The sequence below is a fragment of the Palaemon carinicauda genome, chromosome 26 (assembly GCF_036898095.1).
Source record: "Palaemon carinicauda isolate YSFRI2023 chromosome 26, ASM3689809v2, whole genome shotgun sequence".
In the NCBI taxonomy this organism is placed as follows: domain Eukaryota; kingdom Metazoa; phylum Arthropoda; class Malacostraca; order Decapoda; family Palaemonidae; genus Palaemon; species Palaemon carinicauda.
Genome location: NC_090750.1, coordinates 31,269,068 through 31,297,027, shown reverse-complemented (window position 1 = coordinate 31,297,027; position 27,960 = coordinate 31,269,068). Strand labels below are relative to the sequence as shown.

General features: G+C 47.1%; 1 protein-coding gene across 1 annotated transcript in view; it reads left to right on the top strand.

The window, feature by feature from the left end:
* The window catches only part of LOC137619873 (DNA polymerase alpha catalytic subunit-like), a 316,081-nt gene that overhangs the window by 16,946 nt on the left and 271,175 nt on the right, over positions 1-27,960 (top strand). Inside the window, exon 2 of the mRNA XM_068350163.1 lies at positions 10,880-11,001. Coding sequence (XP_068206264.1) covers positions 10,880-11,001 — 122 coding nt within the window. The remainder of the gene's footprint in view (positions 1-10,879; positions 11,002-27,960) is intronic.

Below are 27,960 nucleotides of genomic sequence, written 5' to 3'. Positions count from 1 at the left end.
CAATGACGTTTATGTCTCGCAAATGTTTTTGTCTGAAGAGAAGGGTACTCAACAAGGCTAGAACATAGGTCAGCCTCTCAAGAACTCTCCTAGCTCCACTATGGCATTATGCAGAATGGTTTCCAAACCTTCTGCAGCTCCTGATAGAGCCTCCAAGAGAACCCTCTCCACGTCACAGACAACCACACTTCAACATCTACCACAAGCTTTGCTATGATTGTACTCCTGGAGACTACACAGTACCTCCTCTCTCACAGAGGCTTTTTGCAATAAGTTGCAAAGAGGTTGTCTAGATATCTGATGAATTCCTCAGCATCAGTCTACCATTCAAGGTATAACGTCTTCTGTGGTTGGTGTCATGGGAAAGCGTATATCTCCACTCGATACCTCTATTGCAGCAATAGTGGAATCCTCTAGTATATGCAGGAGGAGAAGACCCTCTTTTCAGTTTCAGCAGGTAAAGACGATCACCCAACCTTGAGCCTTGCCTTCAAACTGAAAGGAAGGGACACCCCCTCATCGCTAGATCTTTCCTAACTCATTAGGATTTGCAACTTTCCTTTTCCCAGTCGGAAGTGAGACCTCCCTCTTGGAACATGGTTCGAGTTCTCCGGTCTCTAAGGAGACCTCCTGACATTCCACTTCACCTGGCAACAAATTTTCACCGCGTTTAGAAGACAGTGTTCCTACACACTTTGACGGCGGCCAAACAAGTCAAGGAACTTCATGGTGTCTCTTTCGACATCGCTCATTCATGAGAAGGGTGACAAGCAACGTTCAGTTTCGTCCCCGAGTATGTTGCCAGACACAGTCTCCAGAGGGGATGGATCCTAGACAACAAGTCTCCTCTCAGTAACTGATAATCCAGATCATCCCCTACTGTACTTGGGGTAAGGTTTGAGGCTCTACCTCAAGAGAACGGTAACAGCCCACCCGGGTCCCTTCTCTTTTCATCAGCACTGGGAGAGACGAGGAGGATCACCAAAACGTCATCTCTGCTGGATTCACAGAGTCATCAATTATACAATGAAACCAGATCTTCATCCAACACATTGACCCGCGATGTCAGGGGCATAGCTATGCCCTTGGCCCTTCTAAGCTGATTACTCTGTGACACAGGTTCTACAAGCAAGGGAGTGAATGCTCCAGGTGACTTTCACAACCTTTTTCCTGCAAGATGTGACCCACAGGAACTCGATACGATCTCTATCAGTCCTCTGGTGGCTGTACAACAGCCGTATTGGACAAGTAGCAGATGGTTGTGGGCACTGTTACCCGGTTTAGGCTGCGTGAATGAAAAGATTTGACTGGCTCTTATTCTTATCTTCATCCTCCCCTCTCTTGGGAAAAGCAGCATCCTGGGTTCTCTGCATAAGCTGACCTCGAATCACTGCTGGTAAACCATGCTCCCTTGTGTACCTAGTATTAAGCTAATACTGTTGCGTCCCCATACCTTGACGAGGTTGTATTGGGAAAGTCTTGGTTACTACAGTTTTTCCTACTAAAAGACTAAGAATAACTTTACCTAGACAGTCACGCTTCTTTATAGCTCAACACACAGCTTGCGTAGGTCACGGACCTTACGTAGCAAGGTTTTAGCGAGGCGCAGGGACTCCTTATTCGGGGTACCAGCATACTCAGATAAGGAGCCCCCGGGTAAAGTCAAAAGCCAGATTGACCGGGACATCCACCCTTCCTAATGGGTGAGTCACCCCTAAATAAATAGCGTAGGTTTGTATTCCAGTTATCAGTCATGGAGCTAATGACAAATGCGTAGATAATTTGTATTTTTCCTAACGATACAAACCATAGCTATTTCTACAACTTATTCCCCTTGAAGTCTTACCTCCAAAGCAAAGTGAGCTGAATCACCAGTGTGTGAGCGGGAGCAGTAGCAAGCTACCCCCGCTAACTCTCGGTATGGGTAGTTAACCCTCACTAAATTTTAATGGCTCGTCATTTCAGCTTCGCAGAAAGTAATACCTGTAAATAAATAGCTAAGGTTTGTATCGTTGGGAAAAATACAAATTATCTGCAAATTTGTCATTTTTATGAATAGAACTTACCTGGCAGTTATATATACATAGCTAATTATCTCTATTTCGGCAGAATTTTTCTAAAACTAGGCAACCGCCTTGTGGTGGTTGGGTGGTAACACCCGTTAAAGGGTGGTAGGAGGAATCATTCCCGTTTTCTGTTCTTCAGTTCATCTCTGCCGGCCGGATCGACAACATGTTGGTCCGTCATTAAGAGTTTTTCTTCGCTTTCCCTGCTCGGTGTACCAGTCTGCTTTTTTGGTGAAGTACTCTGATTTGGGGTTTTGGCAATCGTTGTATTTTGTTTTCTCTTAACTTTTTTTGCTGTTTTTCATTATGAGTGAAAAGAGTCATTACCGTATCTGTGCGAATGAGGAATGTAAGGTGAGACTACCGAAAATGGCGGTAGACCCTCACACTGTTTGTTCTAATTGTAGGGGTTTTGTTTGTGCCCTTGATAATAGGTGTGGGGAATGTAAGGTTTTGGATGAGAAAGATTGGTTAATTATGAAGCGCTATGTGCGTAAGCTAGAGCTCGATAGAGTTAGGAGAGCTTCTAGGTCTAAGTCTAAGTCTGTTAGTGGTAAGGAAGACGAACTTAGCGTAGATTTATCTATTGATCCTATTATTGATTCCTCTTTGGAAGTTGATCCTTCCCTTGAGGTAGTAACTCCTGCCCCTCCTACAGGTTCCGTATCTACGGATGACCCTCGGTATGCTAGCCTGGCGGCCGAGTTGAAGGCCATTAAAGAACAACTGGAGGCCTTTAAAGGTAAGGAAAGTGAAAGTGCTTGTGTTAGTGCAGTGGAGGTGGCGACTGACCGAATCTGTCATACCCCTAGGCCTAGACCTCTACCAAGCTCCCAGGACCAAGGGAGAAGGTACGTCGATGACCGAAAGGGGGTGAGAGGTACGTACCCTCGGTCAGCCGTCGCCTCAGACAGTCCTGTTGTCGATTCCCAGGCTGCTCTTGACCGTCACGGGAAAGACGTGTCGGATGTGTTGTTTTCTTCACCGAATTCGTCCAGACGTAAATGGAAGTATGAAGCTTCAAGACCTACTAAGAGGAGATGGAACCGCGACGAACGGTCTCGTTCTTTCTCTCCCGGTTCTAGTAGTTATGAACCTTGTCCGTCGGAGGATGATTTCGACTCCGTGCCTGTGAAAAGGGCGAAGCCTGCTGCCGAAGATCCTCCCCCTTCTACGAGTGTTATTCGTCAGCCCCCCCCCCCCCCCTTCGGGTCCGCAAGACCCAGCTGATGTTGCTAAATCCTTTATGTCTGTCATGCAGGAACAACTTTTGACTTTAGTACAAGCCTTTAGCCGCCCTCACGCCCAGTCTGACAGACGTAAAGACGACTCGTTGCCGATTAAGAAGTCCGCTTCTAAGAGAGAACGGAGTTCTTCTTTAAAGAAAACTTCTCCCTCTCTACGCCAGGATGAGGAATGTGTGCTTTCGCCAGGCGATACTTCTTCGCGATACCAGGGCGATACTTTTTCTCGTTCTCGATACCGGGACGATACCTTATCGAACGATGCTGCTTTTCGTTCTCAATGCCAAGACGATACCGCCTCCCGTTCACGTTACCAGCACGATACCTCCTCTCGTTCGCTTCGCCACGACGATACCTCCTCTCGTTCGCTTCGCCACGACGATACCTCCTCTCGTTCGCTTCGCCACGACGATACCTCCTCTCGTTCGCTTCGCCACGACGATACCTCCTCTCGTTCACGATGATACCGACCCTAGTTCTCGACGCCACGACGATACCTCCTCTCGTTCACGACGCCACGACAATACCGCCTCTCATTCTCGCCGCCACGACGATACCGCCTCTCGCTCTCGACGACAGAACGACTCTGCCTCTCGTTCTCGGTCCCAGGGCGATACCACCCTGCCTCTTCGGGACGATACTGCCTCTCGTCCCAAGGATTCTTCTAGCGCGGGACTCCAGGATGCAACCCGTCTTTTGCAGGATGATGCCTTTGATTTGCCCTTGTCGGGTTCTAAGGATCCTTCTTCTCTTTCGAAGGATATTGCAGATGTGGATCAGGACCTCGAGGATGTTTCTGATGACGATGATAATCCTGCCGACGCTGTGGGAGATTACAAAGTTCTCTCTCGCTCCCTTCTTGAACTTTTTGGAGAGGAATTCCAACCTGCTGCCCCTCAATCTCCTCAGTCCCAATTTAACAGAAAGAAGGCCAAGAAACAGTCGGCCTTCATCAAGATGAAGCTGTCTATCTCCGCAAAGAAGGCTCTCACGAAGATTGATGACTGGATGATGGAGCGGAGACAAACAGTTAAGACTTCCTTCTCGTTTCCACCAGCTCGTCTTGCTTCAAGAGCGGGTATGTGGTATGCAACTGGAGAACCTTTGGGTCTGGGAGTGCCTTCCTCCTCCAAGGGTGACTTCTCTGGTTTAGTGGACTCTGCTAGAAGGCATGCTCTCAACTCAGCCAAGGTCATGTGGTCGATGTCGGAGCTGGATCATCTAGTCAAAGGTATTTTTAGAGCCTTTGAGGTTTTTAGTTTCCTAGACTGGTCGCTTGGGACTCTCGCAAGGAAAACTGAACAGATGGAAGGATCTAGGGACCTTACCAGTATTATATCCTGTATGGATAAGGCCCTCAGAGATGGGGCGAATGAGTTGGCTGCTCTGTTCTCAGCTGGGGTCCTAAAGAAGAGAGCTCTGCTTTGCTCTTTTGCTTCTAGGTCTGTTACCAATGCACAAAAGTCTGAGCTTTTTTACGCCCCCCTCTCTCAACATCTTTTTCCCGAGTCCCTGGTTAATGACATTACGCGTTCTCTGGCCCAAAAAGCCACCCAAGACCTTTTATCTCGTTCTGCTCGTAATCCCTTGGCAGCCCCTCCTTCTTCTTTGAAACGGGAGGTAAGGAGATTCCAGCAGCCCTTTCGGGGCAGGACTACTTCAAGACCAGATTTTAGAGGGAGAAGGCAAGAATCAGGACCAAGATCTACCAGGGGTTCTTTCAGACCTCGCTCCAGAAAATGAAGTTCGTCTCCTCCAGACAGTAGACGCAAGACTGTCAGGTTTTTGGCAGTCTTGGAAGAGGAGAGGGGCGGACACCTGGTCCCTCTCAGTCATCAAGGAAGGATACAAGATCCCCTTTCTGAAAAAACCTCCTCTCGCAGATGCTCCACTGGCCTTAGTAGCCCGGTACTCAGATCCGGGGAAACAGAAGGCCTAGTAGACCTTGTCAACCAAATGCTAGACAAGGGGGCGATAGAACCGGTTCGGGATCTATCCTCCCCAGGCTTTTAAAATCGCCTGTTTCTGGTCCCCAAGAACTCGGGCGGATGGAGACCCGTCCTGGATGTCAGCGCTCTCAACGTATTTGTGGAGAAGACAAAGTTCTCCGTGGAGACGACTCAGTCGGTGCTGGCGTCAGTACGTCCAGGGGACTGGATGGTGTCCCTCGACTTGCAGGACGCATATTTCCATGCCCCCATCCATCCGACTTCGAGGAAGTACCTGAGATTTGTAATGGAGGGCAAGTGCTTCCAATTCAGAGCTCTTTGCTTCGGTCTCAGCACGGCTCCTCAAGTCTTCACCAGGGTAATGGCGAATGTGTCAGGTTGGCTGCATCAGGAGGGGATAAGGATATCCTTCTATCTGGACGATTGGCTGATTCGTTCACGATCGAGGGAGAAATGTCTGGAGGATTTACGGAAGACTTTTATGATGGCTCAAGATCTAGGCCTGGTCATCAACAGGGAGAAGTCTCGGATCAGACCGAATCAGACTATTCTCTATTTGGGGATAGTTCTGAATTCAGCTCTTTTTCGGGCTTCTCCCTCTCAGGAAAGACAGGCCAAGTGTCTCGTAAAAGTCAGAACTTTCCTGGACAAGAAGAGATGCACAGCGAAGGAGTGGATGAGTTTGCTGGGGACTCTATCCTCCCTCGAACAGTTTGTCTCTCTGGGGAGACTCCACCTAAGGCCTCTTCAGCACTTTCTTTCGAAGACGTGGAACAGAAAGATGCAGGAAGACTCCTTTTCCTTCCCCATTCCAATAGAAGTCAAGACTCTTCTGAAGTGGTGGCTGGACCCAACCTTGTTAGGAGGAGGGATCTCCTTACACAAGAAGAACCCAGACCTAGTGTTGTTTTCAGACGCATCAGAGTCAGGCTGGGGGGCAACACTAGGAAGCAAGGAGGTCTCAGGCTATTGGGAAGGAATTCAGCTGGGATGGCACATCAACAACAAGGAGCTGATGGCCATTTTTCTGGGGCTAAAGGCCTTCAAGGACTTGGTGTCTGGGAAGATTGTGGAGGTCAACTCAGACAACACCACAGCTCTTGCTTACATCAGGAAGCAAGGAGGGACTCACTCTCTGTCTCTCTTCGAGACAGCAAGAGAGCTCCTTCTTTGGGCGAAGGAGAACAGGATAAATCTGCTGACGAGGTTTGTTCAGGGACAGAAGAATGTGAGGGCGGACATGCTCAGCAGGAAAGGGCAGGTCCTTCCCACAGAATGGACCCTCAACCAACAGGTCTGTCAGAGTCTCTGGAGGCTGTGGGGGAGACCCCTCATCGATCTTTTTGCCTCCAACTTATCCAAGAGGATCCCCATCTATTGCTCCCTAGTTCCGGACAGAGAGGCAATAGCAGTAGACGCCTTTTTGATGGATTGGACGGGGATGGACACTTATGCTTTTCCCCCGTTCAAGATCATCAATCTGGTAGTCAGGAAATTCGCCCTCCTCGATTCGGGACGGATGATCCTGATAGCTCCGTTCTGGCCGATGAGGGAATGGTTCACGGAGGTGGTGGACTTGTTGATGGACTTTCCAAGAAGCCTCCCTGCAAGTCCAAATCTGCTCAGACAACCCCACTTCGAGAGATATCATCAAAACCCCCTCGCTCTCAATCTGACTGCCTTCAGACTATCGAGAAGCTCGTCAGATCGAGAGGCTTTTCAGCGCAAGCTGCGAAAGCTATCGCCAGAGCGAGAAGGGTCTCTTCGCAGAGGGTCTACCAGTCCAAGTGGGAGACTTTTAGGGCTTGGTGTAGGAAGCACAAGATTTCCTCATCCACTACCTCTGTGAGCCAGATTGCGGATTTCTTGTTGTACCTCAGACAGGACGCTAAGCTAGCTGTGTCCACTATCAAAGGGTACAAAAGTATGCTCTCTTCCGTCTGTCGGCATAGAGGCTAGGACTTGTCTCGCGATAAGGACCTACATGACCTCTTGAAGTCTTTTGAGACGACCAAGCAGACCCAGTTTAAGCCCCCTTCTTGGAACCTTGATGTGGCTCTTAAATTTCTGTGCACCAAGAGATTTGAGCCCATCTCACAGGCTCCCCTTAGGGAGGTTACCAAGAAGACCCTCTTTCTTTTGGCCTTAGCAACAGCTAAAAGAGTTAGTGAAGTCCATGCAATTGAAAAACAGGTAGGCTTCAATCTGAATGGGGCAGTTTGTGCCTTGAGATTAGACTTTCTCGCTAAGAACGAGAACCCTTCTAAGCCCTGGCCGAGGACCTTTGAGGTTCCTAACTTGACCAACCTAGTGGGTCAAGAGCAAGAGAGGCTGCTCTGTCCAGTACGAGCCCTCAAGACCTACTTGTCTCGCACGAAAAGTGTGAGAGGCTCTTCTAGCTCCCTGTGGTGTTCTGTGAAAGATCCACAAAAGCCCCTTTCCAAGAACGCTTTGTCCTTTTTCCTGAGGGAAGTGATAAGAGAAGCGCATCTCTTGTGTGAGGAGGAACACTTCGGACGTTTAAAAGTGCAAGCTCACGAAGTGAGGGCCATTGCGACCTCACTTGCTTACCGCAAGAACATGTCGCTCCGTCAAATTATGGATGCGACATTCTGGAGGAGCAACTCTGTGTTCGCCTCTCATTACCTCAGAGAGGTGAGGGTGGATTATGAGAAATGTTATACCTTGGGACCATACGTAGCTACGGCTTCTGTATTAGGCAAAGGAGTTACTACCTCCCCTCAACCTTAGTTTTGTTTACTTGTACATAGGTTGGTGTGTTTTTTATTGGTTGTCTGAGGACTTCGACTTGTGTACAGTCACCTCAGTCTAGTTAGATAATTTTTATCTACTTTGCAAATGTTAGGTGGTTGGTTTGGTAAAGTTGCGGTTTTTTATTTTGGGCAATAGGTAGTCCTGAAGTCTAGTCAGATTGTTGGTCTCACCCCGTTGACAGACTCGATTGAGTGTTTTCAGCACTGCAGGTCACATCCTGGCTGACACTCCTAAGGGAAAGCGACTCAAGAGGCAGGAACCTTGGAAGTCAGCTACCTTAGCAGGTAAGGAATCAAGGTGTTTATTTATCCTACAACTTTTTTGGTTGTTTCCCCAACGATGTTACTGTCTATCACCCTCCTCCAAGTGTGTTAATCAGCTATGTATATATGACTGCCAGGTAAGTTCTATTCATAAAAATGGAGTTTTTATGATAAAACAAAGTTTTGTGAATACTTACCTGGCAGTTATATATACATTCGAAGGCCCACCCACCTCCCCTCAGGAGACAGGTCGGGCATAGATGAACTGAAGAACAGAAAACGGGAATGATTCCTCCTACCACCCTTTAACGGGTGTTACCACCCAACCACCACAAGGCGGTTGCCTAGTTTTAGAAAAATTCTGCCGAAATAGAGATAATTAGCTATGTATATATAACTGCCAGGTAAGTATTCACAAAACTTTGTTTCATCATAAAAACTCCATATTGTGTTAATAATGTTGTCTTCATACCCTGGTGAGGTGGTATTTGGAAGGTCTCGGTGAACTCCGTTGATTCCTATGGATTCTGAATAACTTTTACCTTGATAGTCACACCATGCATAGGAAGGTTTAGAGATGTGTTAAGGTTTTCTTATTTTCGTACTAACCTACATAAAAAAAGATTCCCTGGGTAAAGCCAAAAAGCCAGATTGGCATGGACATCCATCCTCCTAATGGGTGAGTTAACCCCTATAAATAGTGTAGGTTGGTATTACAATTACGAAACAAACAAAAAATTTGGAAATAATTTATAATTTTCTTAACAATACAAATCTTTAGTTATTTATACAGATGTACCCGCCAACCCAGTCCCCCTTTGAAGTCCTACCTCCAAGCAAAGTGAAGCACAGTCACAGGTGTGTGAGCGAGGCGGGTAGCTTACTACCCCCTCCCCCCCTGCGCTAACTAGTGGGATGGGTAGTTAACCCTCGCTAAATTCTAATGGCTTATCTTTTCAACTCCGCTGAAAGTAATACCCCTATAAATAGCTACAGGTTTGTGTCGTTAGAAAAAATACAAATGCGTGGGAGTGTCAGAAGTCCTTCCCCGCCCACATCCTGCAAGATGTAATCCACAGGAGCATGGAGACGTTCTCCATTGGCCCTGTGATGGTTACACAACAAATGGTTTAAACACGTCAGGCTCCTTGATGGACCAGTAGATGATACAGAGCAGAGTTAACCCTGGATTAAGTCTGGCTTGAATGACAAGAATGACTGGCTCTCTCTTTCATTCATCTTCCCTTCTTGAGGGGAACAACACCTACGGTACTTTGTAAGCTGGCCTTCTCTATGTGCTAGTAAAACCTTTTTCCTTGTGTAACCGGGTATAGAGATATATACTTATGTCCCCATACCCCTTGGCAAGGTGGGATTAAATAACGTCTGTGGTTGAATTGAAGATTCCTACGTTTCTGAGAATTGTTATCTAGCCTGGTGACACTGCTAGTATCATACAATCCCACAGATTGCTCAGGCTGCTAACCGTGCTTTGGATGGAATTTAGCGAAGTGTCAGGGTTTCTCCCTGCTTATGTGCAGAGCATGTACGGGAAACTCCCTGGTAAAAAAACAGCCAGTTGGTTTCGACTTCACCCAACTAAAGGAGGAGTCTTCCCTAATAAGGAGTGTAAGGTTTGTTTTCTGGTGTCAGAACAAATGACAAATTTGGATGTAATTTGTAATTTTTCTAACAACTCAAACATATAGCTCTTTATACAAATTGGCATGTCATTACCTATCCCTCTGTAAGTCCTGCTTGCAAGCAAAAGTGACAATAGAGCACAGTAGTGTATGTGAGAGGGGTAGCCGGCTATCCCCTAATGCCCTCCCTCCCGCTAACTAACAGTAGGGCTAGTTACACCTCACTAAAAGTCTAATTGCTTGTTTCAGCTTTGTCAAAAGTATATTCCCTTATAAAGAGCTACAGGTTTTATGGTTAGGAAAAATACAAATTACTTCCAAATCTGTCATTTTTCCTAGCTATACAAACCTTAGTCATTAATTCATCTGTCTAGCTTCATCCACCCGTCAAGTCTTGACCATGAGCAAGTGATAGTCTGGCTGACTCACCCGTTCTTACCCAGTGTTGGTGAAATGCTGGAAAACATTGTGTTACTAGTATCAATATCACAAGATTTCCTTAATTTTGGTCCTAGCAAAACATCAACAAAGTAAATCTATGAAAATGATTCCGGTATGTACAATATAGATACAAATTAGTTTCAAAATTTCTAGTTTTTCTTTACTACTGTACGATACAAACCTGGGCTCAAAGTTACACAGCCCACCTCAACCACCCCGAAAGCACCTAGGCTAAACATCAAAGTGAAGGTTGCTCTACTTGTTGACTGAATGGGGTTACCCACCACCTTGCGACCAAACATGTTTATCTTGTTGAAAGTCTAAACAGCTGTTGCCGTTTCACCGACGTCATACTCCTACTAAAGGTCTCTGGTTTTTATAGTTTGGATAGATATAAATTACTTCAAAACTTTGTGATAATGAGTGTATAAATGTACTGTAAGTACTGCCATTTTATAAGAAAAAACTGATATGTTTCAAAGATGTTTTATTTTACAGGTCAAACATCTGACGAAAGTATTGCAGCCTCTCGTTCACGGCGCACACGTAAAGACAAACATGGCAGATTGGCTGCATTGGAAAGGTTGCGAGGTTTGAAAGGTTCCAAGCACAAATATGAGGTAATTATGTTTTTAATATTTGAAATTTATTTGTTCCTGTGCTTCAAGAAATTTTTTTTTTTTCTTTTATGTAGGAGTATCAATTGCTGCTAGATATAGTGGTTGAAGCTTGGTAACAAGGTAGCTGACGGTCATTAGGCAGGTTAGTGACGAGTGTAGGCTGTGGTGTTATGAACAGTGGGTAAAGTTTGTGAAGAAGAGGAAGAATCTTATAATAAACTTTGACACCTGAAGGAATTTCCCAGAAATTGATGCTGAAAGGAATTTTTGATTCATTCCTCTACCCCTTCTTGTCTGGACTCTCTCTTCTGGAATTATTTGAAATGTGGACATCAGGCAGGATGCAGAAAATAAGTTGGAGAGACCACAAGACAAAGGAAGAAATACTAAGAATAATTGGAGAAGAGAGAACCTTAATTACAACAATAAAGAGAAGGCAGAAAAACTGGATAGAGGAGGTGGGTTACTGGAGGACATTATAGAAGGTAAATTTAAAGGCCAAAGACCCAAAGGAATTAAAAGGATGTCAACACTAGATGACCTGAAGGGAGCGAGAAGGTACAAAAAGCTATAAGATGTGGCCGTGAATCGAGAGTTATGGAGAGCTACTAATCCATGAAAGGATTTGCCTTAGGGCTGTTAGATTAATCTCTAACCGGCATCAAATTAGGGGTAAAGTCTTTATTTATCAACTTACCTGCACTGTAAAAGCGTTGCAATAATCTTGAAAACTGTTCAAACTTAAAGTTCACTTTTTAATGGAAGGAACACACGTTCCCGGGGAATGCCGCCGACAATGACGGTGTAACGACTTGAGCTCAACTAACTCTTCCAGTCTGATTCAACTTGAAAACGACTCCCGTTTTCTTTCCTTTGTTCGAATACTCTCGAACATTCGTTGAAAAATGAAGACGGGAAATCAAAACTGTTTCCTTATAAGGAATACATTTAACATTTAATTAATTAATTCAATTAGAATACAAAAAAAGAGAAAGTTAAACATTTACATTTAATTTTTAAATATTAAACTTAGCCGGTGAATATATAAATAGCTGACGTCTCCGACGGCCCGACAGATTCCAAAAAACTTGAGAGTGATCGCCATGAAGGTTGCGGGTGTGCCCACCAGCGCCGACTATCGGCCAGATACCGCATATACTTCTCAACCACTCCAGTTCTTCTCTGTCGGTGTCACCGACAACATTGGTTCCGCTCGCTCTAGACCTCGAGTTTTCTACCGAATTGGTGAAGTACTTTGTTTTGGGTTTTATTGGCTTTCGCTGTGTTGGTGTGTTCCTTCAATAAAACTCTTGAAACCTTTTTTGTTTTTTTGTTGATGAACTTGGCTTTCCTTTGGATTTTCTCTGGTTTTTCATAATGGCTGACCCTTCTCCTGTATATCGCAAATGTGCGAAAGATTGTAACAAACGTCTTCCGAAAGCTTCTATCGACCCTCATACTGTTTGTGCTAATTTCCGGGGTAAATCCTGCCAATTAGGAGATCAGTGTGAGGAGTGTGTGGTTTTATCGGAATTCGAGTGGTTAGAGTATGAAAAGTATACTCGTAAACTGGAAAGAGATAGGGTGAGGAGAAGCTCATCTAGATCTTTAGAATTTTCCTCCTCCCATGCCCCTGAACCTAATCCTTCCCCTGTAGTGGTAGTTTCTGAACCCCCTATTAGCACTCATGAACCTTCAATGCGCGATATGTTTTTAGCTATTCTAGCATTAGGTGAGAAGGTTGAAACCTTAGCCTCGGACAGGAACCAGCTTATGTCCGATGTCAAGCTGTTAAAGAGTCAAAGTGGTAAAGTGGAAAATCAAAGTGGTAAAGTGGAAAGTGCGCAAAATGTGTTTAGTGTTGCGACCGAGGGTTCGTCTGTTCGTGCTTGTCGCTCCCCTAGTCCGAGACCTCTTTCAGGCTCCCCTGCACCAGGGAGAAGGAATGTCGTAGGACTTAAGGGAGCGAGAGGTGTAAACCGACTTACAGACGTTCCCTCTAAGGTATCAGACGTTTCTCATCAAGAAAGTCCTTACCATAAGACGGGGGAGACTTAAGTTCTCCTCGTCTTCCGATGATTTGCCGCATAAGAAACCTTGGCCTCAGGTTTCTAGACCCTTAAAGCGCAAGTCAGTCCCTTCAGGACAGGTCCAGCGTCCTGGCTGTAGCCATTGGGGCAGCTCTGACCACTTTCAGTCATCGGATGGCTGTTCGCCTGTTAAGCGAAAGCGTGACACGGAGTCCGAGGGTCTCGTTAGGTGCGATGATTTGCATGCACAGGCGTTGCCGACGTCACGGCCCGTTCCGGCTCCTGTTGACCCAAAGTGGATTGTCCTGCAGGACATGCAGTCTAAACTTTTATCTTTAATGGAGGTTTATGAGCATGAGCAGGTTCGTAAAGATCCTTTGCTTGCGGTTCGCCAGTCCGACAAGCGTGACTCTGGCCTTCAGCCGCCTAAACGAGTGTTTTCTCGTCCTTATGATGTTAGCGCTAACGTTATCAGTGCTGTTTAACGCGATTCTGATCGTGTTCCTCGTCATTCACGTCAGTCACGTGACGTGGAACCCCTTTTGCCGCAGACACAAGGTGACGTTCAGCAACTGTCGCCGCAGTCTCGAAGTGACGTTCGTCGGCCGACTCCGTTGCCTCGACGTGACGTTGAACGTCAGTCACCGCAGTCGGGTGTTGTTTTTCCTGCTCAGACCCTACAGTCAATGCAGTCCCGACGTGATGTCGAACGGCAGTCGACTCAGGCTATTGTTATTTGCCAGTCACAAGACTTTCAGTCTTTGCAGCCTCGGCGTGACGTCGTTACCTCAGCTGTTGCTGCGGCTCCGTCGCATGTTGACATAGCCTGTCATGCGTTGCCTCCTCGGCATGTCTCTCAGTATCGCGAGACTCGGCCGTTGTCGGATGAGGAAGTCGTTGATCCCCTTCCAACTGATGTTCCTTTGGGGACTTTTTCGGATGGAGAGGAGCCTAGGGTTGCTCAGCCCTCTCTTGATTTTAAGAAGATCATGCTAATTTTTAAGGATCTTTTTCCTGATCATTTTGTGTCTGCTGCTCCTCGTTCGCCCCCATCGGAGTTCACGCTGGGCCTAGCTTCTTCGACTCCGTCGTTCACGAAGTTAGTGCTCTCTCGCTCTTCTAAGAGAGCTTTGCGTTTATTGGGCGACTGGTTAATGACCAGGAGGAATTTGGGGAAGTCAGCTTTTGCTTTTCCCCCTTTCAAACTGGCTTCTCGTGCGAGCGTCTGGTATGACACGGGAGAAGTTCACGGCTTGGGAGTGCCTGCCTCTGCCCAGGGAGACTTCTCAAGCCTCGTAGACTCTCCTCGTCGTCTGGCCATGAGACGCTCGAAGGTTTGCTGGTCCTCTTCAGACCTAGATCATCTCCTCAAAGGAATTTATCGGGCCCTTGAGGTTTTCAACTTTTTGGATTGGTCGCTGGGAGCCTTGAGTAGGAAGATCTCGTCAGCAGACCGTGATGTCTCTGTTCAAATTATGTCCTGCATGGACAAGGCTATTAGAGATGGCTCTAATGAACTTGCTGCTACTTTCACAGCAGGGGTTCTTAAGAAGAGAGAGAGACTTTGTTCTTTCCTGTCTGCAGGTGTCACTCCTTGTCAAAGGTCAGAACTGCTCTTTGCGCCATTGTCTTCTGCCCTGTTCCCGCAGCAGCTTATTAGAGATATCGCAGCGTCTCTTGTACAGAAGGACACTCATGATTTGATGGCCACGTCTGCTCGAAAGGCTGTACCTTCGTCCTCTTATGTCAACAGACCTAAATTTGAAACTCCAGCGACAAGGTTTATCCCGCCTTTTCGTGGCAGAGCTCCCAGTAAGGGAGGCTCTCGTGCCGATAGTAAGCGGGGTAAGAAGAGAGGATCTAAATCCTCCCGTGGCAGAGTCTGACTTCCCACGTCCTCAGAAAGCAGTAGGGGCCAGATTGACCAACTTCTGGCAGGCCTGGGAGAGGAGGGGTGCAGACCGGGAGTCTGTTTTGTTGCTAAAGGAGGGTTACAAAATCACTTTTGTACGGAGACCTCCTCTAGTAAACGATCCGATAGACCTCTCTCCCAGGTATCGAGAGGAGTCAAAGAGACAGGCATTACATCTGCAGGTGTCTCAGTTGTTAGAGAAGGGGGCGGTGGTGAAAGTCTCGGACCTTCAATCCCCAGGTTTTTACAACCGTCTCTTCCTGGTTCCAAAGAACACAGGAGGTTGGAGGCCAGTGCTGGATGTCGGTGCTTTCAACGTTTTTGTTGTCAAAACAAAGTTTACGATGGAGACCACCAAATCCGTTCTAGCAGCAGTCAGAGAGGGGGACTGGATGGTCTCTCTCGACTTGCAGGATGCGTACTTCCACATTCCGATACATCCAGACTCTCAACCTTATCTGAGGTTTGTATACAGGAATGTGGTGTACCAATTCCGAGCACTGTGCTTCGGCCTCAGCCCTGCTCCTTTTGTTTTTACGAGGCTCATGAGAAATGTAGCAAAGTTCCTACATTTGTCGGGGATCAGAGCCTCCCTGTACCTGGACGACTGGTTACTCAGAGCGTCGTCCCGTCATCGCTGTCTGCAGGACCTACAGTGGACTTTGGATCTTGCGAAGGAGTTGGGCCTCTTGGTGAACATGGAGAAGTCACAGCTGACTCCCTCCCAAACGATTCTCTATTTGGGGATGGAGATACAGAGTCTAGCTTTTCGGGCTTTTCCGTCTTCCAACAGGATCGAGCAGGCTTTGCTCAAAGTCCGTCTCGTGCTAGAGAAAAACGGTTTCTCTGTGAGAAGCTGGATGAGCCTCCTAGGGACGCTTTCATCCCTGGAACAGTTTATCTCTCAAGGGAGACTTCACCTATGCCCTCTCCAGTTCCACCTAGACTCCCATTGGAACAAGGAGAAAACTTTGGAGGCGGTCTCGATTCCGATCTCCTAACCAGTCAAGACTTGCCTGGCCTGGTGGGACAGGAATATAAGACTTCGAGAAGGTCTGTCTCTGGCAGCCAAGAACCCAAACCATGTGTTATTTTCAGACGCGTTGGATTTGGGTTGAGGGGCGACTCTGGACAGTCTGGAATGCTCGGGTCTTTGGGCGGCAGACCAGAGGAGCCTTCACATCAACTGCAAGGAGCTGTTGGCAGTCCATTTAGCACTGAGGAGTTTCGAGAGTCTGCTTCGAAACAAGGTGGTAGAAGTGAATGCAGACAATACCACGGCCTTGGCTTACATCTCGAAGCAAGGAGGCACTCACTCCCACGCTCTTTTCGTCATCGCAAGGGACCTCCTCATTTGGTCAAAAGATCGAAACATCTCGCTTTTGACGAGGTTCGTCCAAGGGAAGTTGAACGTCTTGGCGGACTGTCTCAGTCGAAGAGGTCAGGTGATCCCTACAGAGTGGACGCTCCACAAGGATGTGTGCAAGAGTCTTTGGATGACTTGGGGTCAACCCACCATCGATCTCTTTGCGACCTCGTTGACCAAAGGGCTCCTGACTTATTGCTCTCCAGTCCCAGATCCAGAGGCGGCCCACATAGATGCCTTTCTGTTGGACTGGTCTCACCTGGACGCTTACGCCTTTCCACCGTTCAAGATCCTCAACAAGGTGTTGCAGTAGTTCGCCTCTCACGAAGGGACCAGGTTGACGTTGGTTGCTCCCCTCTGGCCCGCGAGAGAGTGGTTCACAGAGGTACTTCTATGGCTGGTAGACGTTCCAAGGAGTCTGCCTTTGCGGATGGATCGCTTACGGCAGCCTCACGTAAAGAGACTTCATCAAAGCCTCCCCGCGCTTCGTCTGACTGCCTTCAGACTATCGAAAGACTCTCAAGAGCTCGAGGATTTTCGAAGGAGGCAGCTAGAGCGATCGCGAGGGCTAGAATATCCTCTACCATCAAGATCTACCAGTCAAAGTGGGAGGTATTTAGAGAGTGGTGCAAGTCCTCCTCTGTTTCCTCCTCCAGTACCTCTGTAGCGCAGATTGCGTATTTTCTCCTATATCTGAGAAACGGTCGCTCCCTCTCTGCATCCACCATTAAAGGCTACAGAAGCATGCTAGCTTCTGTGTTCAGGCATAGAGGCTTGGATCTTTCGAATAACAAAGATCTCCAAGACCTCCTTAAGTCTTTCGAGACCTCTAAGGAGCGTCGTATTTCAACTCCTGCTTGGAACTTGGACGTAGTCCTACAGTTCCTAATGTCAGACAGGTTTGAGCCTTTAAATTCAGCCTCCCTGAAGGATCTGACCCTCAAGACACTTTTTTTGGTTAGCTTGGCTTCGGCTAAAAGGGTCAGTGAGATCCATGCTTTTAGTAAGAACATCGGCTTCTCGACGAATAAAGCAATATGTTCTCTTCAACTTGGTTTTTTTGGCCAAGAATGAACTTCCGTCTCGTCCTTGGCCTAAATCTTTTGAAATACCTTGTCTTTCGGAGATCGTAGGTAATGAAGTAGAAAGAGTGCTGTGCTCCGTTAGAGCTTTTAAGTTTAATTATCTAGGACTAAACCAATACGAGGTTGTTCTGAGGCTTTATGGTGCTCCGTTAAGAAGCCCTCGTTGCCCATGTCTAAGAATGCGTTATCTTACTTTGTTAGACTTTTAATCCGGGAGGCACATTCTCATCTAAGTGAGAAGGATCGTAGTTTGCTTAAGGGCAAGGCTCACGAAGTTAGAGCGATAGCGACTTCGGTGGCATTTAAGCAAAATAGATTCCTTCCAAGTATTATGGACGCGACCTTTTGGAGGAGCAAGTCGGTGTTCGCTTCATTTTACTTGAAAGACATCCAGACTCTTTATGAGGACTGCTACACACTGGGTCCATTCATTGCAGCGAGTGCAGTAGTGGGTGAGGGTTCTACTACTACATTCCCTTAATCCCAATATCCTTTTAATCTACTCTTGAAATTTTTAATCTTGTCTTGGGTTGTACGGAAGACTAAGAAGTCTGTCGCAATCTTTTTGATTTGGCGGGTGGTCAAAATGTTGTTTCTTGAGAGCGCCCAGATTAAGGGTATTGATTAGGTCCTGTTATAGGGGTGTTTGCCCTGGATATAACAGTTCCTGGGAGTCTTTCAGCATCCTAAGAGGATGGGTGGGCTTCGTGAGGAAAGTGGACTAATGAGGCAGGTTAATCATCAGAGTCAGCTTCCTTACCAGGTACCTATACTTAAGTTTGTTTTTATGAAATATTTGTCAAAAACTCTTGAGCATATATGCCTTTATTGTTATAATACTGGTCTCTACCCACCACCATGGGTGTGAATCAGCTATTTATATATTTACTGGCTAAGTTTAATATTTAAAAATGATATTTTCATTGTAAAATAAATTTTTGAATATACTTACCCGGTGAATATATAATATTAAAGGCCCTCCCTTCCTCCCCGATAGAGACCCTACGGACTGAGAAAAACTGGAGTGGTTGAGAAGTATATGCGGTATCTGGCCGATAGTCGGCGCTGGTGGGCACACCCGCAACCTTCATGGCGATCGCTCGCGAGTTTTTTGGAATCTGTCGGGCCGTCGGAGACGTCAGCTATTTATATATTCACCGGGTAAGTATATTCAAAAATTTATTTTATAATGAAAATATCATATTAACAAAAGGCAATCATTCAGTTTACTTATCGTCCATGACCGAACACCAAAACAAAACAGATTCGACTATTTCTACAGGGCAGAACACTATAGGAGTAGTAGTATACAGTAGTGTACTTACACCTATACAGTAAAGTACTTCTAAACAGTAAGTAATACATAAAAAGATTCCTTATATGTATTCCTTTCGTGGGGTCTGCACACCAGTGATGCCATTTTGTGATATTTGGTATATCTCCTCCTTTTTGAACAAACATACCCGGTAGTTACATATAAAGCTTACGTCCCTGATGTCACGGCAGGAAATTCAAAACTCACGCCAATCGCCGATTGGATAGCCAGGTGTACCACCCCTGCGCCCTAGCGAGGTACCTGGGAACCATTCTAGGAACCCTTATATATTCCATGCCTCTAGTCTCTTAGAGGGAGGAGGGTGGGACTTAAATTATATATAATGGATAGCCAGGTGTACCACCCCTGCACCCTAGCGAGGTACCTGGGAACCATTCTAGGAACCCTCATATATTCCATGCCTCTAGTCTCTTAGAGGGGAGGAGGGTTGGACTTGAATTATATATAACTACCAGGCAAGTATGTTGAAAAATTTATTTCATAATGAAAATACCATTTTTTAGCATTTCTCTTTGTTTTTATTAGTAATTTTTTAGCATTTCTCTTTGTTTTTATTAGTAAGGTAAGTGAAACACATGGTCAGAAGTAAAATATTAGTCTTTCATGTTTTTCAGATAATTTGTGCCTCTCTGTACATTATTATTCAGGCTTCTGTTGCCGATATACTTACGCCTTTACACAGCAGTCAGACTCGGACGTCGTGAGGGAGCCAGTCGAACTGAGCGTCTAGATCGCGGACGCCTTAGTTCCGATCATAAGGATTGCGAGCGTCTTAGTTCTGAGCGTCAAGCGTTGAAACAATGTGACGCCAGACGTGATGATCTTGGGCCCCTTGACGCCAGAAGTCAGGGCCTTAAGAAGTTGGCTCCTGATATCCAAGACGTCTCTACTTTGGTTAGAGCTTTGTCGGAGGAAAGGATCAACCATCATCTTTCCCCTACTGAACTGTTAGAGTAATTCTCGGAAGGAGAAGATCCTAAGACCCTTCATCCTTCAGATGACCTAAAGAAACTCATGAGAGTTTTCATGGAAGAGTTTCCGGATTGTTTTGTGCCTGTTGCTCCTCGTTCACTGCCTTCAGAATTTACGCTAGGGTAGGCGTCGAAGGAGTCTCTTTTTACAAAGATGGTTCTGTCTCGATCATCAAAGAGAGCTTTGAGGATGTTGGGAAACTGGATGCAGTCCTTAAAGGACCAGGGAAAGACGTCTTTTTCTTTTCCCTCGGCTAGATTGGCCTCCAGGTCTAGTGTGTGGTACGAGACGGGAGAAGTTCTCGGCTTGGGAGTTCCTGCCTCTGTCCAAGGAGACTTTTCGAGTCTAGTAGACGCTCCTCGTCGGATGGCCATGAGAAGGACCAAAATACTCTGGTCAATGTTAGAGCTTGATCATCCTCTCAAAGGCGTCTTCAGAGCTTTCGAAGTATTCATTTTCCTTGTCGGGACTCAGGGAGCCTTGAGGAAGAAGTTTTCTCCCTTGAATGATGTGGACACTGATAGTCTCAGCCTCATTTTGCCAGGCATGGATAAAGCCTTAAGGGACGGTTCCAATGAGTTGGTAGCCCTTTTCTCAGTGGGGGGTCCTTCAGAAAAGAGCCCAGATGTGTTCTTTTCTGTCCATTGGGGTTACACCCATTCAGAAGTCAGAATTGAGGTACACACCTTTTTCAATATTAAACTTAGCCGGTGATCATATAAGCTGTCAGCTCTGCTGCCCGACAGAAAAACCTAAGGACAAAATATGCCAGCGATCGCTATACAGGTAGGGGGTGTTCATCAACAGCGCCATCTGTCGAGCAGGTACTCAAGTACTCCCAGTAAACACAGAACCAATTTTCTCTCTGTCGTGCCACCGGCAAGACCTACTAAATACGCTGTTGCTTTCTGTATTGATTTTCACGTTTTTGGTGAAGTATTCATTTCTGGTTATTAGCTTTCGCTGTGCAGAGGTTATCTTCAATACTTCCTTGCATTCTTTGATTGAATTTTGGATTATTTGTTGACGACTTGGATAGATTTTGAATTCCCCCTTTGACTAATTCAAGATGTCTGACCCTTCTCAAGTCCCCATATACAGGAAGTGTAGTGCTAGGGACTGTTCAAGGCGTCTTCCGAAGGCCTCTATCGATCCGCACACCATTTGTTCCAATTGTCGGGGTAAAACCTGTCAATTGGAAGATCGATGTGAGGAATGCGTTGGGCTTTCGGAATTCGATTTTCAAGAATTCCTGAAATATTCACGTAGGCTAGAGAGAGATAGAGTCAGGAGGAGTTCGTCTCGCTCAGTTGATTTTTCCTCTCCCCATGCCCCACAACCTATTCCTTCCCCTGTAGTGGTTACTCCCGATCCCCCTTCTAGCACTCATCAACCTTCGATGGCAGATATGATGCGTGCCATCCAGGCTCTGGGTGAGAGAGTCGAGTCATTGGCGAATGACCGCAACCAACTCATGGCAGACGTCAGGGAGTTGAAGGGTAAGAGTGCAGTGGGAAGTGAAGTGAGTGTTAGTGCAGTGAAAAGTGTTAGTGTTGTGCATGAGGGTGCGTCTGTTCGTGCCTGTCGTCCTCCCAGTCCGGGATCTCTTGCAAGCTCCCAAGCCCAGGGGAGAAGCAATGTCGTACGACCAAAGGGTTCGACAGGCTTTAATCAGCGGACAGACGTTCCCTCCGTGGTTTCGGACGTATCTTTCCTAGATCGCCCCACCCACAAGAAGACGAGTGAGCCCGTTCATTCCTCGTCTGCGGAAGAGGTTTCACGCCAGAAACGATGGACCAAGGTCTCACGGCCTCTCAAACGCAAGGTCCCTTCCGCGCAAGTCCAACGGCCCAGGTGTAGCCACTGGGTCAGTTCGGACTCGCTGCAGTCTTCCGACGACTGCACACCTCCTAAGAGAGGCAAAGTGGTACCGCAACAGGCAGTAACACCGTCTGTTGCCGCACCTGCTGCTGTAGACCCTAAGTGGTCTTTGCTACAGTCTATGCAGACTCAGTTAGCTTCCTTTATGCAGGAGTATCATGCGGAGAAGGTTGACGCTGCACCCGTTAGCCTACAACCAACCACGGTTGTGCGTCCAGTAGACGCTGAGGCTACCTGCTCCCGCACTCCAGCTGTGAGAGTTCCACCACCCATGCGCAGTCGACCCTGCCAGACGCATGTTGACGTTCACCGACGCACGGAACCCTCCGTTGACGTTCGCGTGTTACCACAACAACAGGAGGGTGGAGTTAAGTTGCCGTGTTTTGACGCTGTGCGTCAACCTCCGCAACCCACTGTGGTTTCCGCTACTCGACCGCAGCAGTCAGGAGTAGACGCTTTGCGTCCCCACACAGCCATGGTTGTTGCCAGCTCACAGACTGACCAACAGTTCCATGACGTTGGGTCCAGTGCAGCCACGCATGCACCCGTGCTGCCGGACTCAGCCGACCAGCTTATTCCTACTCCTTTGACGCTTCCTCCTCAAAATTCAGACGATGGACTCTCTGATGATGACGATGCTGCACATCTTGACGACCCGCACACGGACATCGACGAACCCAAGACCACGCCTCCCTCCTTGGACTTTAGAAAAGTGCTTGCACTGTTCAAGGATTTATATCCTGATCAGTTTGTGTCTGCAGCACCTCGCTCTCCTCCCTCTGAGTTCGTTTTAGGCACGCAGTCATCCGCACCTGCCTTTACGAAGCTCGTCCTCGCCCGCTCGTCCAAGAGAGCTTTAACAGTGCTGGGAGATTGGTTGCAGTCCAAAAAGCAACTTGGGAAGTCAGCCTTCATGTTTCCCCCTGCCAAGCTTGCTTCCAGATCTAGCGTCTGGTATGCCACGGGAGAAGTTCTCGGCTTGGGAGTTCCTGCCTCTGCCCAGGGCGACTTCTCAAGTCTTGTAGACTCTCCCCGCAGGCTGGCCATGAGACGCTCCAAGATTTGTTGGACTCCTTCGGATTTGGACCATCTGATGAAAGGAGTCTTTCGAGCGTTCGAAGTTTTCAACTTTTTGGACTGGTGTTTGGGAGCGTTGAGCAGGAAGACCTCCCCTTCTGACAAGGAAACTTCCATGCTCATAATGTCCTGCATGGACAAAGCCATACGGGACGGTTCTAGTGAGCTTGCGGCTTCGTTCGTTTCCGGGGTCCTCAAGAAACGGGAACACCTTTGCTCCTTCTTGTCAGCTGGAGTCACCCCATGTCAAAAGTCGGAACTTATGTTTGCTCCTCTCTCGAAGTGCCTCTTCCCTGAGGAGTTGATCAAGGAGATTGCCACCTCCTTGATTCAAAAAGACACCCATGACCTGGTTGCGTCATCCGCACGCAAAGCCACCCCTTTGCCCTCCGTGCCTAGACCCAGGATGGACACTCCAGCGTCAAGGTTCATTCCACCCTTTCGTGGCAGAGCCCCCAGCAGAGGAGGTGCTCGTGCCGAAGGTCAACGTGGGAGCAAGAAGAAGGGTTCAAAGTCCTTTAGAGGCAGAGTCTGACTGCCACCTTCTTCAGACAGCAGTGGGAGCCAGGCTCAAGAACTACTGGCAGGCCTGGGAGAACAGGGGCGCAGACACACAATCTGTGAAGTTACTCAGAGAGGGGTACAAGATTCCATTCTTGCGCAATCCTCCTCTAGCAACAACTCCCATCGACCTCTCTCCCAGGTACAGAGAGGAGGACAAGAGACTAGCTTTGCAGCAAGAAGTGTCTCTCTTACTACAAAAGGGAGCGGTAGTCAAAGTCCGGGACCATCATTCCCCGGGCTTCTACAACCGTCTCTTCTTAGTGGTGAAGAAGACAGGAGGGTGGAGGCCGGTGCTAGACGTCAGTGCTCTGAATGTCTTTGTCACAAAGCAGACGTTCACCATGGAGACGACAAAGTCGGTTCTAGCATCGGTCAGGAAGGAAGACTGGATGGTCTCGTTAGACCTAAAGGACGCTTACTTTCACGTCCCCATCTACCCAGATTCCCAACCTTTACTAAGGTTCGTGTTCGGGAAGGTTGTATACCAATTCCAAGCCCTGTGCTTTGGCCTAAGCACGGCACCTCTTGTTTTTACGAAACTGATGAGGAATATTGCCAAATTCCTACATTTAGCAGACATCAGAGCCTCCCTCTATTTGGACGACTGGCTTTTAAGAGCTTCGTCAAGTCGTCGCTGTCTGGAGAATCTAAAGTGGACTCTGGATCTGACCAAAGAATTGGGTCTCCTGGTCAATATGGAAAAGTCTCAACTCGTCCCATCCCAAACTATAGTGTACCTAGGAATGGAGATTCAGAGTCAAGCTTTTCGGGCTTTTCCATCGGCCCCCAGAATCAGTCAAGCCCAAGAATGCATCCAGAACATGCTAAAGAAGGACCGATGTTCAGTCAGACAGTGGATGAGTCTGATAGGGACGCTTTCATCACTGGACCAGTTCATTGCGTTAGGGAGACTCCACCTCCGACCCCTTCAATTTCACTTAGCTGTTCACTGGAGAAAGGAAAAGACGCTAGAAGCGGTCTCGATCCCTATTTCCGAGAAGATGAAGTCGTCACTGACTTGGTGGAAGGACAACATTCTCCTCAGGGAGGGTCTGCCACTGGCTGTTCAGACCCCCAACCACGTTCTCTTCTCGGACGCATCGGACACGGGCTGGGGTGCGACATTAGACGGTCGGGAATGCTCGGGCACGTGGAATGCGGATCAAAGAGCGTTGCATATCAACTGCAAGGAGCTACTGGCAGTTCATCTGGCCTTGAGAAGCTTCAAGTCCCTCCTTCTAGGCAAGGTGGTGGAGGTGAACTCCGACAACACCACAGCCTTGGCGTACATCTCCAAGCAAGGAGGGACTCATTCGATGACGTTGTACGAGATCGCAAGGGACCTCCTCACCTGGTCAAAAGATCTAAACCTATCTTTAGTAACGAGGTTCATTCAAGGCAACATGAATGTCATGGCAGACCGCCTCAGCCGGAAGGGTCAAATCATCCCAACAGAATGGACCCTTCACAAGGATGTATGCAAGGGACTATGGGCCTTGTGGGGCCAGCCTACCATAGATCTATTTGCAACCTCGATGACCAAGAGGCTCCCAATTTATTGCTCGCCGATTCCGGACCCAGCAGCAGTTCATATAGATGCCTTTCTTCTGGATTGGTCCCATCTAGACCTTTATGCATTCCCCCCGTTCAAGATTGTCAACAGAGTACTGCAGAAGTTCGCCTCTCACGAAGGGACAAGGTTGACGTTGGTTGCTCCCCTCTGGCCCGCGAGAGAATGGTTCACCGAGGTACTGCAATGGCTAGTAGACGTTCCCAGAACTCTTCCTCTAAGAGTGGACCTTCTGCGTCAGCCACACGTAAAGAAGGAACACCCAAGCCTCCACGCTCTTCGTCTGACTGCCTTCAGACTATCGAAAGACTCTCGAGAGCTAGAGGCTTTTCGAAGGAGGCAGCCAGAGCGATTGCTAGAGCAAGGAGGACATCCACTCTTAAAGTCTACCAGTCGAAGTGGGAAGTCTTCCGAAGCTGGTGCAAGTCGGTGTCAGTATCCTCAACCAGTACCTCTGTAACTCAGATAGCTGACTTCCTTTTATACCTAAGGAAGGAAAGATCTCTTTCAGCTCCCACGATCAAGGGTTACAGAAGCATGTTGAGTGCAGTCTTCCGTCACAGAGGCTTAGATCTTTCCAACAACAAAGATCTACAGGACCTCCTTAAGTCTTTTGAGACCTCGAAGGAGCGTAGTTTGGCCACTCCAGGTTGGAACTTAGACGTGGTACTAAGATTCCTTATGTCAGAGAGGTTCGAGCCACTTCAATCAGCCTCCTTTAAAGATCTCACTTTGAAGACCCTTTTCCTCGTCTGCTTAGCAACAGCTAAAAGAGTCAGTGAGATACACGCCTTCAGCAGGAACATCGGATTTTCATCTGAAACGGCTACATGTTCCTTACAGCTTGGTTTTTTAGCCAAAAACGAACTTCCTTCTCGTCCTTGGCCAAAATCGTTCGATATTCCAAGCCTTTCTAATTTGGTTGGAAATGAACGAGAAAGAGTCCTATGCCCTGTTAGAGCTCTTAAGTACTATTTGAGATGTACTAAACCTTTACGAGGACAGTCTGAAGCTTTATGGTGCGCTATTAAGAAACCTTCTTTACCTATGTCGAAGAATGCAGTTTCTTATTATATCAGACTTTTGATTCGAGAAGCTCATTCCCATCTGAATGAGGAGGACCATGCTTTGCTGAAGGTAAGGACACATGAAGTTAGAGCTGTCGCAACTTCAGTAGCCTTCAAACAAAACAGATCTCTGCAAAGTGTAATGGACGCAACCTATTGGAGAAGCAAGTCAGTGTTCGCGTCATTTTACCTTAAAGATGTCCAGTCTCTTTACGAGAACTGCTACACCCTGGGACCATTCGTAGCAGCGAGTGCAGTAGTGGGTGAGGGCTCAACCACTACATTCCCATAATCCCATAACCTTTTTATACTTTCTCTTGAAATGTTTTTTATTGTTGTTTTTTGGGTTGTCCGGAAGGCTAAGAAGCCTTTCGCATCCTTGTTGATTTGGCGGGTGGTCAAATTCTTTTCTTGAGAAGCGCCTAGATTAGAGGTTTTGATGAGGTCCTTTAGTATGGGTTGCAACCCTTCATACTTCAGCTCCTAGGAGTCGCTCAGCATCCTATGAGGATCGCGAGGCTCAGTAAGGAAGACGTACTTAAAAAGGCAGAGTAATTGTTCAAGTCGACTTCCTTACCAGGTACTTATTGATTTTATGTTTGTTATTTTGAATAACTGCTAAAATGAAATACAAAATACTTAGCTCTTAAATGTAAACATATAATGCTGGTCTCTACCCACCCCCCTGGGTGTGAATCAGCTTATATGATCACCGGCTAAGTTTAATATTGAAAAATGTTATTTTCATTAGTAAAATAAATTTTTGAATATACTTACCCGGTGATCATATATTAAAGGACCCTCCCTTCCTCCCCAATAGAGACCCAGTGGACCGAGGAGAAAATTGGTTCTGTGTTTACTGGGAGTACTTGAGTACCTGCTCGACAGATGGCGCTGTTGATGAACACCCCCTACCTGTATAGCGATCGCTGGCGTATTTTGTCCTTAGGTTTTTCTGTCGGGCAGCAGAGCTGACAGCTTATATGATCACCGGGTAAGTATATTCAAAAATTTATTTTACTAATGAAAATAACATTTTTTCTTCCTCTCTTTTCCTCAAGAATTGGTCAAAGAGATCTCTTCCGCTTTAGCCCAAAAGGCCACACAGGATTTAGTGTCTAAAACCGCAAGGAAGGTTCTGCGTACTTCTTTCTGAAGCCGCACAAACAACTGTAGGAGCCAGACTAAACAACCTCTGGCAACTTGGAAGAGGAGAGGAGCAGACCTTTGGTCCGTACAGTTACTAAAGGAGGGTTTCAAAATCTTTTTCCTAGGGAAACCTCCTTTAATAGTAACTCCGATAGATCTCTCTGCCAGATACAGAGAGGAGTCAAAGACACAGGCTATGCAACATCAAATGTCTTTCTTATTGGAAAAGAGGCAATAGAGACCAGTCCTGGATGTAAGTGCTCTTAATGCCTTCGTTCAGAGGACAAAGTTCTCCATGGAGACATTGAAATCAGTCCTAGCAGCAGTAAGAAAGGACAACTGGATGGTCTCTTTAGACCTCCAGGATGTTTACTTCTACACCCCCATTCATCCGAACTTCAAGCAATACTTGAGGCTCGTGTATAAGGAGGAAGTTTTCCAGTTTTGGGGTCTTTGTTTCGTCCTAAGCACCGCCCCTCAAATAGAGGGTGCGTCAGCTAGGACCTGTCGTTCTTCTAGCCATAGACCTCTTCCAAGCTCCCCAACCCCTGGGAGAAGGAATATCGAACGACGAAAGGAAACTAGAGGCGTTAGCGCCCAAGCACTTTCCCCCTCGAGCGTACTTGTTGACACTTCACAGGATGCTCGCCCTCGCCATGTGAAAGGCGAGGTGAAAGTATTTTCGTCCTCCTCGGATGATGCAGCGCCCAGACGTGGCTGGCGTCTTGCATCCAGACCTCTGAAGAGGAAGATTGCCTCTGTCAAACAGCGTCATGTCATGACGCCTCAGGCTTCAGGTTGCAGCCATTGGAGCAGTCTGGAGCATGTCCTACTCGGAGCTCATTCCTACAATCGCTGCCTGGAGGATCTGCAGATGACATTGTGCTTATCAGAAGAACTGGGTCTTCTGATAAACAGAGACAAGTCTCAACTGACACCATCCCAAGAGA